The sequence below is a fragment of the Poecile atricapillus genome, chromosome 39 (assembly GCF_030490865.1).
Source record: "Poecile atricapillus isolate bPoeAtr1 chromosome 39, bPoeAtr1.hap1, whole genome shotgun sequence".
In the NCBI taxonomy this organism is placed as follows: domain Eukaryota; kingdom Metazoa; phylum Chordata; class Aves; order Passeriformes; family Paridae; genus Poecile; species Poecile atricapillus.
The window spans coordinates 920,843-938,122 of NC_081287.1; the positions used below are offsets into that span (position 1 = coordinate 920,843).

General features: G+C 58.5%; 1 protein-coding gene across 1 annotated transcript in view; it reads right to left on the reverse strand.

The window, feature by feature from the left end:
- Window positions 1-4,425, reverse strand: part of ZNF653 (zinc finger protein 653) — a 10,611-nt gene extending 6,186 nt beyond the window's left edge. The window contains exons 1-4 of the mRNA XM_058861702.1: window positions 4,406-4,425; window positions 962-1,144; window positions 649-684; window positions 250-283 (exon numbers count right to left, since the gene is read on the reverse strand). Of these exons, the coding sequence (XP_058717685.1) occupies window positions 250-283; window positions 649-684; window positions 962-1,144; window positions 4,406-4,425 (273 nt within the window). The remainder of the gene's footprint in view (window positions 1-249; window positions 284-648; window positions 685-961; window positions 1,145-4,405) is intronic.
- Between the last annotated feature and the right edge of the window lie 12,855 nt (window positions 4,426-17,280).

Sequence of the window (17,280 nt, forward strand, 5' to 3'; positions counted from 1 at the left end):
TGCTCACGTCTCGCTGGTGACGGAGGAGTTGCGGGGAGATGCTCCTGGGGGGGGGGTCCCAGGGGTTTTTGGGGTGGGGGTCCGGGGTTCAGGGTGATTTGGGGGGTCCCAGGATGATTTGGGGGGGGTCCCAGGGTAATTTGGGGAGCTCCGGGGGGGTCCCAGGGTAATTTGGGAGGTCCCAGGGTAATTTGAGGGGTTCTGGGGGGGTCCTGGGGGGTCCCGGGGGGGTCCGGGAGGGACTCACACCCCGCTGGTGACGGAGGAGTTGCGGGAGATGCTCCTGGGGGGGGGTCCCAGGGGTTTTGGGGGGGGTCCCTGGGTTCAGGGTGATTTGGGGGGGGGTCCCAGGGTAATTTGGGGAGCACCGGGGGGGTCTCAGGGTAATTTGGGGGGGGGTCTCAGGATAATTTGGGGGGTCTCGGGGGGTCGCTCACGTCTCGCTGGTGACGGAGGAGTTGCGGGGAGATGCTCCTGGGGGGGTCCCAGGGGGTTTTTTGCGGGGAGTCCCAGGGGTCTTTTGGGGTGGGGGTCCCGGGGTCCCAGGGTAATTTGGGGGGAGCACCGAGAGCGGGGGTCTCAGGGTAATTTGGGGGGGGGTCTCAGGATAATTTGGGGGTTCCGGGGGGGTCTCAGGGGGTCGCTCACGTCTCGCTGGTGACGGAGGAGTTGCGGGGGATGCTCCTGGGGGGGGGTCCCAGGGGTTTTTGGGGTGGGGGGTCCCGGGGTTCAGGGTGATTTGGGGGGTCCCAGGATGATTTGGGGGGGGTCTCAGGATAATTTGGGGGGTCTCGGGGGGTCGCTCACGTCTCGCTGGTGACAGAGGAGTTGCGGGAGATGCTCCTGGGGGGGTCCCAGGGGTTTTTGTCCCAGGGGTTTTTGGGGTGGGGGGTCCCAGGGTAATTTGGGGAGCACCTGGGGGGTCTCAGGATAATTTGGGGGTTCCGGGGGGGTCGCTCACGTCTCGCTGGTGACGGAGGAGTTGCGGGAGATGCTCCTGGGGGGGGTCGTGTCCAGGTCGCTGTCCCCGCGGTACAGGAAGGACTCGCGGCGCTGCGCGGGGGGGGGGGCCCCGGCCAGGAGCCCCCCCGGGGGGCTGCGACCCCCTCCCCAAATAAAAGCGGGGCCATTTTCCACCTCCGAGCTGCGGAAAGAGCGGGACCCCCCTCAGAAAAACGGGGGAGACCCCTCCCCTTAAAAAAAACCCGACAGAGACACCCCCAAATTCACCCCGGGGGGGGGGGGGAAAGGGGGAGAGACCCCCGCCCCAAATTAATTATCCCCAGAGACCCCCACCCCAAATTAATTATCCCCAGAGACCCCCGCCCCAAATTAATTATCCCCAGAGACCCCCGCCCCAAATTAATTATCCCCAGAGACCCCCGCCCCAAATTATCCCCAGAGACCCCCGCCCCAAATTAATTATCCCCAGAGACCCCCGCCCCAAATTATCCCCAGAGACCCCCGCCCCCAAATTAATTATCCCCAGAGACCCCCGCCCCAAATAATTATCCCCAGAGACCCCCGCCCCAAATTATCCCCAGAGACCCCCGCCCCAAATTAATTATCCCCAGAGACCCCCGCCCCAAATTAATTATCCCCAGAGACCCCCGCCCCAAATTATCCCCAGAGACCCCCCGCCCCAAATTACCCCCAGAGACCCCCGCCCCAAATTATGCCCAGAGACCCCCGCCCCAAATTATGCCCAGAGACCCCCGCCCCAAATTAATTATCCCCAGAGACCCCCACCCCAAATTAATTATCCCCAGAGACCCCCGCCCCAAATTACCCCCAGAGACCCCCCCAGGACCGCGGGGGGGGTTCGGGGGGGGCTCGGACCCCATGGAGGACCCCCAATTATGGGGGGGATCCCCTCAATTTATGGGGGTCCACGGAGCTGGGGGGACCCCAGACTCATTTTGGGGAGGGGGCGAGCTGGGGGGGTTTGGGGGCGGTTTGGGGAGGGGGGGGGGACTCAGAGTTGGTGGAATTTAACAGAGGAAAAAAGGGAAAAAAGGGGAAAAAAGGAAAAAAAGGGGAAAAAGGGAAAATGGGGGAAAATGGGGAAAAAAAAGGGAAAGAGGGGAAAAAGGGGAAAAAGGGAAAAAAAGGGACAAAAAGGGAAAAAGGGAAAAAGGGGGAAAAAAGGGAAAAAAAGGGAAAAAAAGGGAAAGAGGGGAAAGAGGGGGGAAAAAAAAGGGGAAAAGGGGAAAAAAAGGGAAAATGGGGGAAAAAGGGGGAAAAAGGGAAAAAGGGGGAAAAAGGGGAAAAAAGGGAAAAAAGGGAAAGAGGGGAAAAAAAGAGGAAAAAGGGGAAAAAGGGGAAATGGGGGGAAAGGGGGGAAAAAAGGGAAAAAGGGGGAAAAAGGGAAAAAAAGGGGAAAAAAGGGAAGATGAGGATGAGGATGAAGACGAGGATGAGGATGAAGATAAGGATGAGGACGAGGATGAGGCTGAGGATGAGGATGAAAATGAGAAGATCAGGAGGGGGATGAAGATGAAGATGAGGATGAAGATGAGGATGAGGATGAAGATGAGGATGAAGATGAGGATGAGGATGAAAACGAGGATGAAGGATGAGGACGAGGCTGAGGCTGAGGATGAGGATGAAGATGAGAAGGGGTGTGAAGATCAGGAGGGGGATGAAGATGAGGATGAGGATGAGGCTGAGGATGAAGATGAGGACGAGGATGAGGATGAGGATGAGGATGAGAAGGGAGATGAAGATCAGGAGGGGGATGAAGATGAGGACGAGGCTGAGGATGAGGATGAAGATGAAGACAAGGACAAGACCGAACAGAGGGACTCAAGTGGGACGGGGAACGGGGCAGGAGCTGAGGATGAGGACGGGGGGGATGAAGTAAGGACAGAGAGGAACCAGCTGGGACCGAGATGAAGATGAGGAAGAGGATAGGATGAAGATGAAGATGATGAGTATGAGGAGAAAGATGAAGATGAGGATGAGAACGAGGATGATGATGATGAGGATGAGATGAGGACGAGGATGAGGATGAGGACGAGGATGAGGATGAAGATGAGGACGAGGATGAAGATGAGGATGAAGATGAAGACGAGGATGAGGACGAGAACGAGGACAAGGATGAAGATGAGGATGAGGACGAGGATGAGGATGAGGATGAAGACAAGGACAAGACCGAACAGAGGGCCGGAAGGAGCGTGGGACGGGAACGGGGCAGGAGCTGAGGATGAGGATGAGGATGAAGATGAGGATGAGGATGAGGATGAGGATGAGGATGAAGATGAAGATGAGGATGAAGATGAGGATGAAGATGAAGACAAGGACAAGAGCGAACAGAGGGACTCAAGTGGGACAGGAACGGGGCAGGAGCTGAGGATGAAGATGAGGATGAAGATGAGGATGAGGATGAGGATGAAGATGAGGACGAAGATGAGGATGAAGATGAAGATGAAGACAAGGACAAGACCGAACAGAGGGCCGGAAGGAGCGTGGGACGGGAACGGGGCAGGAGCTGAGGATGAGGACGGGGGCGGGATGAAGTAAGGACAGAGAGGAACCAGCTGGGACCGAGATGAAGATGAGGAAGAGGAGGACACCCCCAAACCCCCTCCGGCGTCCCCCCCCATCCCACCGAGCGCCAGCCCCGGGGGCGTCCCGGTTATTCCCGCACCGGGATTTCCTTCCCCACCCACCGGGATCTGCTCCGGCAGCCGCACAACAAACCCTGAATCATTCGGGATTTGATTCATTTTTAGATTTTTAGATTTTTAGATTTATTTTTATATTTAATATTTTATATTTTTATATTTTTATATCTTTATATTTATTTTTATATTTTTATATTTTTATATTTATTTTTATATTTTATATTTTTATAATTTTAGATTTTTAGATTTTTAGATTTATTTTTATATTTTTAGATTTTTAGATTATTTTTAGATTTTTAGATTTTTAGATTTTTAGATTTTTATATTTATTTTTATATTTTTATTTTTTTATATTTTAATATTTTCATATTTTCATATTTTCATATTTTCATATTTTTATATTTTTATATTTATGTTTATATTTTTATATTTTATATTTTTATATTTATTTTATATTTTTATATTTTTATATTTTTATATTTTTATATTTTCATATTTTCATATTTTCATATTTTATAATTTTATATTTTTATATTTATTTTATATTTTTATATTTTTATATTTTTATATTTATTTATATTTTTATATTTTTATATTTATTTTTATATTTATTTTTATAATTTTATATTTTTATATTTATTTTTATATTTATTTTTATAATTTTTATATTTTTATATTTATTTTTATATTTTTTTATTTTATATTTTTATATCTTTAATGGCCACAGGTGACTCATCCTCCTCTCAAAAACCAAAATTCCGAAACACATCCCCAAATACCGGGGGGGCTGCGCCGCCATCACGGCGGGAATCGTTGATCTCCACCGGGAATAAAAAACGGGATGGGAAACGGAGGAAATCCGGGAAAAACCCCCGGGAACCGCTGGGATCCGGCTGGATCCCGGCACGGATCCCACCCGGGGATCTACAGATCCCACCCGGGGATCTACAGATCCCACCCCGGGGTCTCAGCCGCTTTTTTCTGCTCCGGGAAAAGGGAAAAAATTCCTTTTTTTGGGCTTTTTCCTCCCCAAAACGGAGCCGGTTCCTCCCGGCGGCTCCCGGTGGGGAGAGGGATAATGGGGGGGGGTCGCAGGGGGATGGGATCCCCCCGGATTTGGGGGGATTTTGGGGATCCCCCCGGATTTGGGGGGTTTGGATGGGATCCCCCCGGATTTGGGGGGGTTTGGATGGGATCCCCCCGGATTTGGGGGGATTTTGGGGATCCCCCCCGGATTTGGGGGGATTTTGGGGATCCCCCCGGATTTGGGGGGATTTTGGGGATCCCCCCGGATTTGGGGGGGTTTGGATGGATCCCCCCGGATTTGGGGGGGTTTGGATGGGATCCCCCCGGATTTGGGGGGATTTTGGGGATCCCCCCGGATTTGGGGGATTTTGGGGATCCCCCCGGATTTGGGGGGATTTTGGGGATCCCCCCGGATTTGGGGGGGTTTGGATGGGATCCCCCCGGATTTGGGGGGATTTTGGGGGATCCCCCCGGATTTGGGGGGGATTTTTGGGGATCCCCCCGGATTTGGGGGGGTTTGGATGGGATCCCCCCGGATTTGGGGGGGGTTTGGACGGGATCCCCCCGGATTTGGGGGGATTTTGGGGATCCCCCCGGATTTGGGGGGTTTTGGACGGGATCCCCCCGGATTTGGGGGGGGATTTGGACGGGATCCCCCCGGATTTGGGGGGATTTTGGGGATCCCCCCGGATTGTGGGGGGGTTTGGATGGGATCCCCCCGGATTTGGGGGGATTTTGGGGATCCCCCGGATTTGGGGGGTTTTGGATGGGATCCCCCCGGATTTGGGGAGATTTTGGGGATCCCCCAGGATTTGGGGGGGTTTGGATGAGATCCCCCCGGATTTGGGGGGATTTTGGGGATCCCCCCGGATTTGGGGGGATTTTGGGGATCCCCCGGGATTTGGGGGGGTTTTTGGGGATCCCCCCGGATTTGGGGGGGTTTGGATTGGGATCCCCCCGGATTTGGGGGATTTTGGGGATCCCCCCGGATTTGGGGGGATTTTGGGGATCCCCCCGGATTTGGGGGGTTTTGGATGGGATCCCCCCGGATTTGGGGGGATTTTGGGGATCCCCCCGGGATTTGGGGGGATTTTGGGGATCCCCCCGCAGGAATTCCGGCCATCCGTGGGGAAGGGAGGAAGAGGAGGAGGAGGAAGGAAGGAAGGAAATCGCGACCATCTGCCGAGCCTCCTGTGCATCAATTAACGCATCAATTAACGCATCAATTAACGCATCAATTAACGCATCAATTAACGCATCAATTACCGCATCAATTAACGCATCAATTAACGCATCAATTAACGCATCAATTAACGCATTAATTAACGCCCCTAATGAAGCCGGGGCCGCGGAGCGATCCCGACTGGGTTTTCCCGAAGAAAACTTTCCAGAAGGGATCGGGAAGAGCCAGATGGATCCTTTGGGGGGTGGGTGGGGGTCGCAGCCCCCTGACCCAAACCCGGCAGATCCCGGTCTCCTGGATCCCGATAGATCCCGGTCTCCCAGATCCCGGCAGATCCCGGTCTCTCGGATCCTGGTAGATCCCAATCTCCTGGATCCCGGCAGATCCCGATCTCCTGGATCCCGGCAGATCCCGGTCTCCTGGATCCCGATAGATCCCGGTCTCCCAGATCCTGGCAGATCCCGATCTCCTGGATCCCCACATATCCCGATCTCCTGGATCCCGGTAGAACCCCTGGATCCCCACAGATCCCAGTAGATCTCCTGGATCCCGGTAGATCTCCTGGATCCCAGCAGATCCCGATCTCCTGGATCCTGGTAGATCCTGGATCCCCACAGATCCCGATCTCCTGGGTCCCAGCAGATCCAGATCTCCTGGGTCCCGGTAGATCCCGGTCTCCAGGATCCCAGCAGATCCCGGTCTCCTGGATCCCAATCTCTCTCCTGGATCCCAGCAGATCCTGATCTCCTGGATCCCGGCAGATCTCTTGGATCATGGCAGATCCCGATCTCCTGGATCCCGGTAGATCTCCTGGATCCCCACAGATCCCAGTAGATCTCCTGGATCCCGGCAGATCCCGGTCTCCTGGATCCCGGCCGACCCCAATCTCCTGGATCCCGGTAGATCCAGGTAGATCCCACCAGATCTCCTGGATCCCGGGCAGATCCTGATCTCCCAGATCCCAGCAGATCCCGGTCTCTCTCCCAGATCCCGGCAGATCTCCTGGACCCCGGCAGATCCCAATCTCCCGGATCCCGGCAGATCCCGATCTCCTGGATCCCGGCAGATCCCGGTCCCGGCGTCCCCAGGGTCCCAGCGGGAGCAGCACCGGGATCACCCCGGAACGGAGCCGGTTGGGGTGGGGGACCCCTGGCTCCGGTTCTGGGGGGTCCATGGAGACCCCCAAGTGACACCTCCGGTTCTGGGGGGGTGCTGGGGGCTCCCGGTACCGGTACCGGGATGAGGACGGGGGCTCCCGGTACCGGGATGAGGATGGGGGGCTCCCGGTACCGGGATGAGATGGGGGCTCCCGGTACCGGTACCAGGATAAGGACAGGGGACTCCCGGTACCGGGATAAGGACGGGGGGCTCCCCCCCCTAGTACTGGTACCAGGATGAGATGGGGACTCCCGGTACCGGTACTGGGATGAGGACGGTGAGCTCCCAGTACCGGGATAAGGATGGGGAGCTCCCGGTACCGGTACCAGGATGAGGACGGGGGCTCCTGGTACCGGTACCAGGATGAGATGGGAGCTCCCGGTACCGGGATAAGGATGGGGGACTCCCGGTAACGGTACCGGGATGAGGACGGGGATCTCCCGGTACCGGGATGAGATGGGGGCTCCCGGTACCGGTACCAGGATGAGATGGGAGCTGCCGGTACCGGTACCAGGATAAGGACAGGGGACTCCCGGTACCGGGATGAGGACGGGGGACTCCCGGTACCGGTACCGGGATGAGGACGGGGATCTCCCGGTACCGGGATGAGGACGGGGATCTCCCGGTACCGGGATGAGGATGAGGGACTCCCGGTACCGGGATGAGGACGGGGAACTCCCGGTACCGGTACCGGGATGAGGACAGGGAACTCCCGGTACCGGTACCGGGATGAGGACGGGGAACTCCCAGTACCGGTACCGGGATGAGGACGGGGAACTCCCGGTACCGGTACCGGGATGAGGACGGGGAGCTCCCACCTCCAGCAGCAGGACGGGGTTTTGGGGGCGCCCCCAATCCCGGCACCGGTACCGGGGGAGGGGGTCCCGCCTCCAAGCCCGGTCCCAAGCGGACGCTGAGGGGGAGGCTCCACCTCCGGTGCCGGTACCGGGGGATGACGCCGGGGGGAACCGGGGGGGTGGGGGGGGGGGGTCTCGCCGCCGTCACCTACCGCTTTCCGGTACCGGGGGTCCCGTGGAGGGAGGAGGGCCAGGACATGCGGGCGCTGCGCAGCCCGGGCCGGTCCCCGGTGTCCACGGCATCCGCCCGCTCCATGGGCCGGTGCCGGTGCCGGTCGGTGTCGGAGAAGCCACGGTGGCGGATGCGGATCGGGGTTCGGGGCTGCCGCCAGAGGTGCTGAGGGGGTCGCAGGGGGCCCGGACCCTCCCGGGGCACCGGCAGCGACAGCGACAGGCTCTTCCTGGAGCCCGGTACCGGCTCCATCATCCCCGGTACCGGGGGGAACCGGAGATCCGCAACCGCAGCCACCCCCGCTGCCGGAGCCGCTGTCGGTACCGGAGCCGGTACCGGAGCCTCCCCCCCCCACCCACCCACCCACCCCCGCCGGTGCCGGTTCCGGAGTCTCTCCTTAGCGATCCCCGGTACCGGCAGCGGCTCCTCCCGGTGCCGGGCTCCTCATGGCTGGAAAGAACCGGGAAAGAATCTCCCGGTGCCGCCGGTACCGCCGCTGCCGGTGCCGCCGGTGCCGCCCCCGCGCCCGGCTCGGCGCCTCCCCCCGCCCCGGGACCTCCCCCGCCCCCGGAACGGCTCCGCCCCGGGACCCCCTCCCCACGCAGAGCCACGGCGGAGCCCCCCGCCCACCCCCCGGTTACCGGGGATCCCGCCCCCGGTAATCCCGGAACGGGGATCCCGGATCTTCCCCCTCACCGGGGGGGGATTCCCCCCCAAATGTCTCCGCACGGCGAGGACGCCCCCTCCCCAAATCCCCCCTTATGGGGATCCCCCCCCGCCCCCCTCCCCATTTAGGGACCCCCCTCCTGCGCCCCCAGACCCCAAATTGGGGTTGGGGGGTGTAAGGGACCCCCCCAGACCCAGCACGGACCCCATGGCGGATTTGGGCCCCAAAATCCTCCTGGAATCACCCAGAGCACCCCAAAATCCCCCAGAGCGCCCCAAAATCCCCCTGGAATCACCAAAAGCTCCCCAAAATCCCCCTGGATCACTCAGAGCGCCCCAAAATCCCCCAGAGCGCCCCAAAATCCCACAGAGTGCCCCAAAATCCCCCAGAGCGCCCCAAAATCCCCCTGGATCACTCAGAGCACCCCAAAATCCCCCAGAGCACCCCAAAATCCCCCTGGAATCACCAAAAGCTCCCCAAAATCCCCCTGGATCACTCAGAGCGCCCCAAAATCCCCCAGAGCGCCCCAAAATCCCCCTGGATCACCCAGAGCGCCCCAAAATCCCCCAGAGCGCCCCAAAATCCTCCTGGATCACTCAGAGCGCCCCAAAATCCTTCTGGATCACTCAGAGCGCCCCAAAATCCCACAGAGTGCCCCAAAATCCCCCTGGATCACCCAGAGCACCCCAAAATCCCCCAGAGCGCCCCAAAATCCCACAGAGCGCCCCAAAATCCCCCTGGACCACCCAGAGCACCCCAAAATCCCTCAGAGTGCCCCAAAATCCCCCTGAATCACTCAGAGCACCCCAAAATCCCCCAGAGCGCCCCAAAATCCCCCTGGATCACTCAGAGCACCCCAAAATCCCTCTGGATCACCCAGAGCACCCCAAAATACCCCAAAATCCCCCTGGACCCCCCCAGAATACCCCAAAATCCCTCTGGACCACCCAGAGCACCCCAAAATCCCTCTGGACCACCCAAAGCACCCCAAAATCCCCCAAAATCCCCCTGGACCCCCCAAAATACCCCAAAATCCTTCTGGACCACCCCAAAATACCCCAAAATCCCTCTGGACCACCCAGAGCACCCCAAAATCGCCCAGAGTGTCCCAAAATCCCGCTGGATCACCCAAAGCTCCCCAAAATCCCCCAGAGCGCCCCAAAATCCCCCAAAATCCCGGATAGAACCGGGATGTCACCAGGATGTCACCGGGGATGTCACTGGGATGTCACCGGGATATCACCAGGGTGTCACCGGGATGTCACCGGGATGTCCCCGTGGTGTCACCAGGGATATCACTGGGGATGTCACCGGGATGTCACCGGGGATGTCACCGGGATATCACCGGGATATCACCGGGAATGTCACCAGGATGGCACCAGGATGTCACCAGGATGTCACCGGGATATCACCGGGATATCACCAGGATGGCACCAGGATGTCACCGGGATAACACCGGGAATGTCCCCGTGGTGTCACCGGGATATCACTGGGATATCACCAGGATGTCACCGGGATGTCACTGGGATGTCACCGGGATGTCACCGGGATATCACCGGGATATCACCAGGATGTCCCCGGGATGTCACCAGGATGTCCCCGGGATGTCACCGGGATATCACCGGGATGTCACCAGGATGTCACCGGGATGTCATCAGGATGTCACCGGGATGTCCCCGGGATATCACCAGGATGTCACCAGGATATCACCGGGATATCACCGGGATATCACTGGGATGTCACCGGGATATCACCAGGATGTCACCGGGATGTCACCGGGGTGTCACTGGGGTGTCACCAAGATGACACCGGGATGTCACCGGGATAGAACCGGGAATGTCCCCGGGGTGTCACCAGGATGTCACCAGGATGTCACCGGGATGTCACCGGGATATCACCGGGATATCACCGGGATGTCACCAGGATGTCCCCGTGGTGTCACCAGGGATATCACCGGGATATCACCGGGGTTATCACCGGGATGTCACCGGGATATCACCGGGATATCACCGGGATATCACCGGGATATCACCAGGATGTTACCGGGATGTCACCGGGCTGTCCCGGCTCTGTCACGTCACGCCCCCTCCCCACGGGACCCCTCCTCACCTGCGGCCCGGTCCCGGCCGCGCGGCTCCGGTTCCTCCTCACGCGGGGTCCCGGTGCTCCGGAAAACCCCGGGAAATCCCGGGGGGGCTGCGGGACCTGCGGGGGGAGACGAGGGTGAGTGCGGAGACCCCCCCGGGACCCCCCCGGAACCCCCCCGGGACCCCCCCGGGACCCCCCCGGGACCCCCCGGGACCCCCCGGGACCCCCCCGGGACCCCCCGGGACCCCCCGGTACCGGTTCCGAGCCCCGAAACGTTCCCGGTGGGCTCAGGGCGACCCGAGAGCCCCGCTCGCCATCCCGGGGCTCCTCCCGGTACGGGTTGCCATGGAAACCGCGGCATCGCATCCCGTGGGATCGTCGGTACCGGTACCGGCACCGCGATCCTCCCCCGGTACCGGTACCGGCACCGCGATCCTTCCCCGGTACCGGTAATGGCACCGCGATCCTTCTCCGGTACCGGTACCGGCACCACAATCCTTCCCCGGTACCGGTAATGGCACCGCGATCCTTCCCCGGTACCGGCACCGGCACCGCGATCCTTCCCCGGTACCGGTACCGGCACCACGATCCTTCCCCGGTACCGGCACCACGATCCTTCCCCGGTACCGGTACCTGCACCGCGATCCTCCCCCGGTACCGGTACCGGCACCGCGATCCTTCCCTGGTACCGGTACCGGCACCGCAATCCTTCCCCGGTACCGGCACCGGCACCGCCGGAGCCGAAATCGCCCGGCTCCGCATCCCGGACATCCCGCGGTTCCGCCGGTACCAGCACCGGGAGCCGGGGGGGGGCGGGACCCGGTTCCGGTGCCGTTCCCGAGCCCCCGGGAGGGAGCGGCCCCGGTGCCGGCGGGAGCGCCCGGTGACAGCGGCGGAGACGCGGCGGGGACGGCAGCGGCCGGCCCGAACCGGCCCCGGCCCCGTTCCCGGTCCCGGTTCCATTCCCGGTACCACTCCCGGTACCATCCCCGTACCCCGCCGCCTCCCGGTACCATTCCCGGAGCCGTTCCCGGAGCCGTTCCCGGTTCTATTCCCGGTTCCATTCCCGATTTCATTCCCGGTTCCATTCCCGGTACCATTCCCGGTTCCATTCCCGGTTCCATTCCCGGTACCATCCCCGTACCCCGCCGCCTCCCGGAGCCATTCCCGGTTCTATTCCCGGTTCCATTCCCGATTTCATTCCCGGTGCCATTCCCGGTACCATTCCCGCTACCGATCCCGGTACCATTCCCTGTTCCATTCCCGTACCCCGCCGCCTCCCGGAGCCACTCCCGGTGCCATTCCCGGTACCATTCCCGGTTCCATTCCCGTACCCCGCCGCCTCCCGGAGCCACTCCCGGTGCCATTCCCGGTACCATTCCCGCTACCGATCCCGGTTCCATTCCCGGTTCCATTCCCGGTTCCATTCCCGGTACCGATCCCTGTTCCATTCCCGGTTCCATTCCCGGTACCGATCCCGGTACCATCCCCATACCCCGCCGCCTCCCGGTTCCGTTCCCGGTACCATCCCCGTACCTGGCTGCTCCCGGTACCATTCCCGCTGCCATTCCCGGTTCCACTCCCGGTACCATCCCCGTACCCGGCGGCCTCCCGGAGCCGTTCTCGGTACCACTCCCGGTACCATTCCCGGTTCCACTCCCGGTACCATTCCCGTACCCGGCGGCCTCCCGGAGCCGTTCTCGGTACCATTCCCGGTTCCATTCCCGGTACCGTTCCCGGTACCGTTCCCGTACCCGGCTGCCTCCCGGAGCCACTCCCGGTACCATTCCCGGTACCGTTCCCGGAGCCGTTCCCGGTACCATTCCCAGTACCGATCCCGGTACCACTCCCGGTTCCATTCCCGGTACCATTCCCGGTACTGTTCCCGCAGTTCCCGGCGCCGTTCCCCGTACCATTCCCGGTTCCACTCCCGGTACCGTTCCCGGTACCGTTCCCGGAGCCGTTCCCGGTACCATTCCCGCTACCGATCCCGGTACCACTCCCGGTTCCATTCCCGGTACCATTCCCGGTACCGTTCCCGTACCTGGCCGCCTCCCGGAGCCGTTCCCGGTACCATCCCCGTACCTGGCCGCCTCTCGGTACCATTCCCGGTTCCATTCCCGGTACCATTCCCGCTACCGATCCCGGTACCATTCCCGGTTCCATTCCCGGTACCGATCCCCGTACCACCCCCGTTCCCCGTCGCCTCCCGGTTCCGTTCCCGGTACCATTCTCGTACCTGGCCGCCTCCCGGAGCCACTCCCGGTACCGATCCCGGTACCATTCCCGGTACCGATCCCGGTACCATTCCCGGTACCGATCCCGGTTCCATTCCCGGTACCGATCCCGGTACCACCCCCGTTCCCCGCCGCTCCCCGCCATCCTCCCGCCTTTGTCCCCGGTGGGAGCGGCAGAAAGGCGGCGGCTCCTCCCAGCCCCGCACCGGGAGCCCCCCGGTGTCCCCCCCGGTGTCCCCGGTACCCCCGGTGTCCCCGGTGCTGTCCCCGTGTCCCTCTGTCCCTCCCTAACCCGAACCCCCGGGAAGGACCCCCCTTCACGGGACCCCCGATTTAAACCCCCGAAATGACGGAAAAAGGGAATTTCTCCTCAATTTAAACCGGAAAATGGAGGATTCCGCCTCATTTTAACCCTCTAAAATAAAATAAAATTGAATTTATTCCTCAATTCCCTCACCTATGGTTTTTTCCCCTCAAAAAAAGCAATTTTTGGACATTTATTTCCGTTTAAAAAGAAGGGTTTCCCTCCGATTAAAGTCCGAAAATGGCCCATAAAAGGTTTTATTTCAATTTAAACTCTTAAAAAATGAGGATTTCTCCTCAGTTTAACCCTTAAGGGGATGAAAAGGGGGGGTTGCCCTCATTTTAAATGTTTTCTCTTACATTTAAACCCGGAAATAACGGGAAATGGGGGTTCCCCGTCGAGGGACGCCCCTGAAATCACGGGAAAATTGAGATTTCCTTAAACCGGACACCGAAAATCGGGGACCGGCGGGGTCCCGGTGCACCGGCGCTTTTTACGGCAGTGTGGCCAGAGCGACGGCGGCGCTTTACGGTGGAGTGGCGGACACTACGGGGCGGCGGCGCTTTACGGCAGTGTGGCCAGAGTGACGGCGGCGCTTTACGGTGGAGTGGCGGACACTACGGGGCACCGGCGCTTTTACGGCAGTGTGGCCAGAGCGGCGGCGGCGCTTTACGGCAGCGCGGTGGGAACGGAGCGGCGGCGGAGGCGCAAAATTCTTTAATTTCCCTTTAACCTCCCCCTTTAGAGCCCTCAAACCCATGGCAGCGTCTCTAAATCTTGTCTAACAATCCCCAAACCGCCCCCTCAGTGCATCCCGGAGCCTCCTGTGATATCCCGGTCCTGCCGCAGTGCCCGCAGTCCCTCTCCAGCCCAGCCCGAAAGCACCAAGTTTTTGAGGAGAAAAGATGATAAAGCAGAGAGAAAAACCTCTTTTTCCTGTTGTTGCCTGCATGATGGAAAAAGGCCAGGAAAAGCTGAGGTGAAAAGGGTGGGAAATGTGAGGGGAAAAGGGTGGGAAATGTGAGGGGGAATGGGCAGAAAACCTGAGGGGAAAAAGAGGGGGAAACGTGAGGGGGAAAGGGCAGAAAATCTGAGGGGAAAAAGAGGGGGAAACGTGAGGGGAAAAAGAGCAGAAAACCTGAGGCAAAAAAGAGCAGGAAAATGTGAGGGGGAAAAGAGCGAGAAAATGTGAGGGGAAAAGAATGGGAAACGTGAGGGGAAAAGAGCAGAAAACCTGAGGGAAAAAAGAGTGGGAAATGTGAGGGGGAAAGGGCAGGAAACCTGAGGGGAAAAAGAGCGGAAAATGTGAGGGGAAAAAGAGCGGGAAACGTGAGGGGAAAAGGGCAGGAACCCTGAGGGGAAAAAGAGGGGGAAACATGAGGGGAAAAAGAGTGGGAAAATGTGAGGATAAAAAGAGAGGGAACATGAGGGGAAAATGTGTGGGAAACATGAGGGGAAAAAGAGCAGGAAAATGTGAGGGGGAAAAGAGCGGGAAACGTGAGGGGAAAAAGAGAAAATGTGAGGGGGAAAAGAGCGGGAAAACGTGAGGGAGAAAAAGAGTGGGAAACGTGAGGGGAAAAAGAGAAAATGTGAGGGGAAAAGAGTGGGAAACGTGAGGGGAAAAAGAGAAAATGTGAGGGGAAAAAGAGCGGGAAAACGTGAGGGAGAAAAAGAGAAAATGTGAGGGGAAAAAGAGCGGGAAAACGTGAGGGAGAAAAAGAGCGGGAAAACGTGAGGGGAAAATGGCCGACGCTCCCTCAGCCGTCCATTCCTGGACGGATGTTCCCTCCCAGCCAAAATCCCAGACAATTCTGACTTTTAAATTTTTTTATTGATTTTTCCATGAAAAATACAAAGAGTCGAGTCCAGGGGTGGGGGCCAGGGAGGTCCCGGTCCCCTCCGAGGGGTCCCGCGGTGCCACAGGGGGGCCCTGGGCACGTTTTGTCCCCGCGTTGGGCCCCCCAAAAATGGGCCGGGGCTGAGGTGGGGACCCCTTATTGCTACTGAATTGGGGGTCCCCTGGCCCCCCCTCCCCAAAATTCCAGGGCTGGATCCCTGGAAGAGGGAGCGGGGGTCAGAGTTTGGGGGTGTGATGGCGGATCTGGACACGGGGGTCGCTCCTAAATACTTATATTAATAATAATTAAAACTACAAGAAGCTTCACACAGGCACGACACAAAAAAACCAGGAGCAGGGAGGGGTTTGGGGAAGGGTCTGGGGGGAAAAAAGAGGCTCCTGGGGAGTGCCAGGATTGGGGAAAACCAGGGAAGAATAGGAAATAAATGGGAAATAAACCACTGAAAAGTGAGAAATTATCCCGACGGCGAAGGGAAAATAAATAAGAATCGCAATAATAATAATAATAATAATAACAATAATAATAATAATAATAACACCAATAATAATTAATAAGAAGAATAATTAAGAATAATTAAGAATAATAACAACGATAAGGAGGATGAGGGAACTCAGGGTCGGGGCTTTTGAGGTGGGGTTCCGCCCTTTTCTTTTTTTGGACAGGAGGCTCCAAGTGGCCAAACTCCAGCAAATGGAGAAATTTGGGGCAAAAAATGCCCATTTTGGAGAATGTGGGAAGGCGGGAGGGGGGGGAAGCGTGAGAAGACACATCCCCTCCCTCCCGGTTTTGGGGATACCAGCGGAATCCCTGGAATTTCAGTGCCACTGACCCCCCAAAACTTGCCTTGACCACACTTGGGGTTCACAAGCCGCTTCCGAGGAACTTGGGGAGCACAAAACAGGTTCTCACCCCCTCTGGAAAGGCGATTTTGGGGTTTTTTTTGGGGAGGGGTGGGATATTTTTAATATTCTGCTATAAAAATAGATGGATTTTGGGTCTCCCTGCGTCAGTCACGCTCCTCCTTACCTGCTAACGGGCAACACGTCTAATTAAAAATGCGATTAATCCTCCTTTTTGTTTCTTTCTCCCCAAAAATTCCTCTCCCACTCCTCCCAAAACATGAAGGAAAAAACATGGAAAGAAGGAGAGAGCGAGCAGACGCCCCCCGCCCCCCCTGTCCCCCCATCCCCGGAGTCCTGGAGTGGAGGGAAGGGGGGGCACAGCCCCCACCTGGACACACCTGGATCAGGTGAGGGGGGGGCACCGCTCCAGGTGGTCCGGCCACTGCCAGAGTGGTGGGGCTTGGGGTACCTGGAGGGGACGGGGTGGGGTCCCAGGTGTGTCCACAGTGTCCTGGGGGGGATCTCCAGGCTTTCCAGGAGCCCCTCCCAGCGCCCTGGAGCACCTGGAGGAGTCCTCAGGATGTCCATCGGGGACAGGTGAGGCCGCCCAGGTGTCCAGGTTGTCCCCACGGTGTCCTCAGTGGCCATGGAGGGGCTCTCGGGGGTCTCCACGGTGTCCGTGGTGCTCGTGGGGTGTCCCCGTGGTCTCTCCGAGGTCTCCAGGTGTGTTTCTCCATCCTGGAGACCCAGGATGTCCTCGGTGTCCATGGAGGGGGCACCCAGGACCTAAAGTTGGGTCTCTCCATGGTCTCCATGGTGCCCATGGAGGGGTCCTTGAGGTCTCCAGGATGTGTTTGGTGCTCATGGGGGTCCCCGAGGTCTCCAGCTGAGTTTCTCCATGTTCTCCATGGTGCTCATGGTGAGATCCCTGAAGGTCCCTGAAGCTCCCCAAGATCTCCAGGTCTCCAGCTGAGTTTCTCCATGTTCTCCATGGTGCTCATGGTGAGATCCCTGAAGCTCCCCAAGATCTCCAGCTGAGTTTCTCCATGTTCTCCATGGTGCTCATGGAGGGGTCCCTGAAGCTCCCCAAGGTCTCCAGGTCTCCAGCTGAGTTTCTCCATGTTCTCCATGGTGCTCATGGTGAGATCCCTGAAGCTCCCCAAGGTCTCCAGCTGAGTTCTCCATGTTCTCCATGGTGCTCATGGAGGGGTCCCTGAAGGTCTCTGAAGCTCCCCAAGGTCTCCAGCTGAGTTCTCCATGT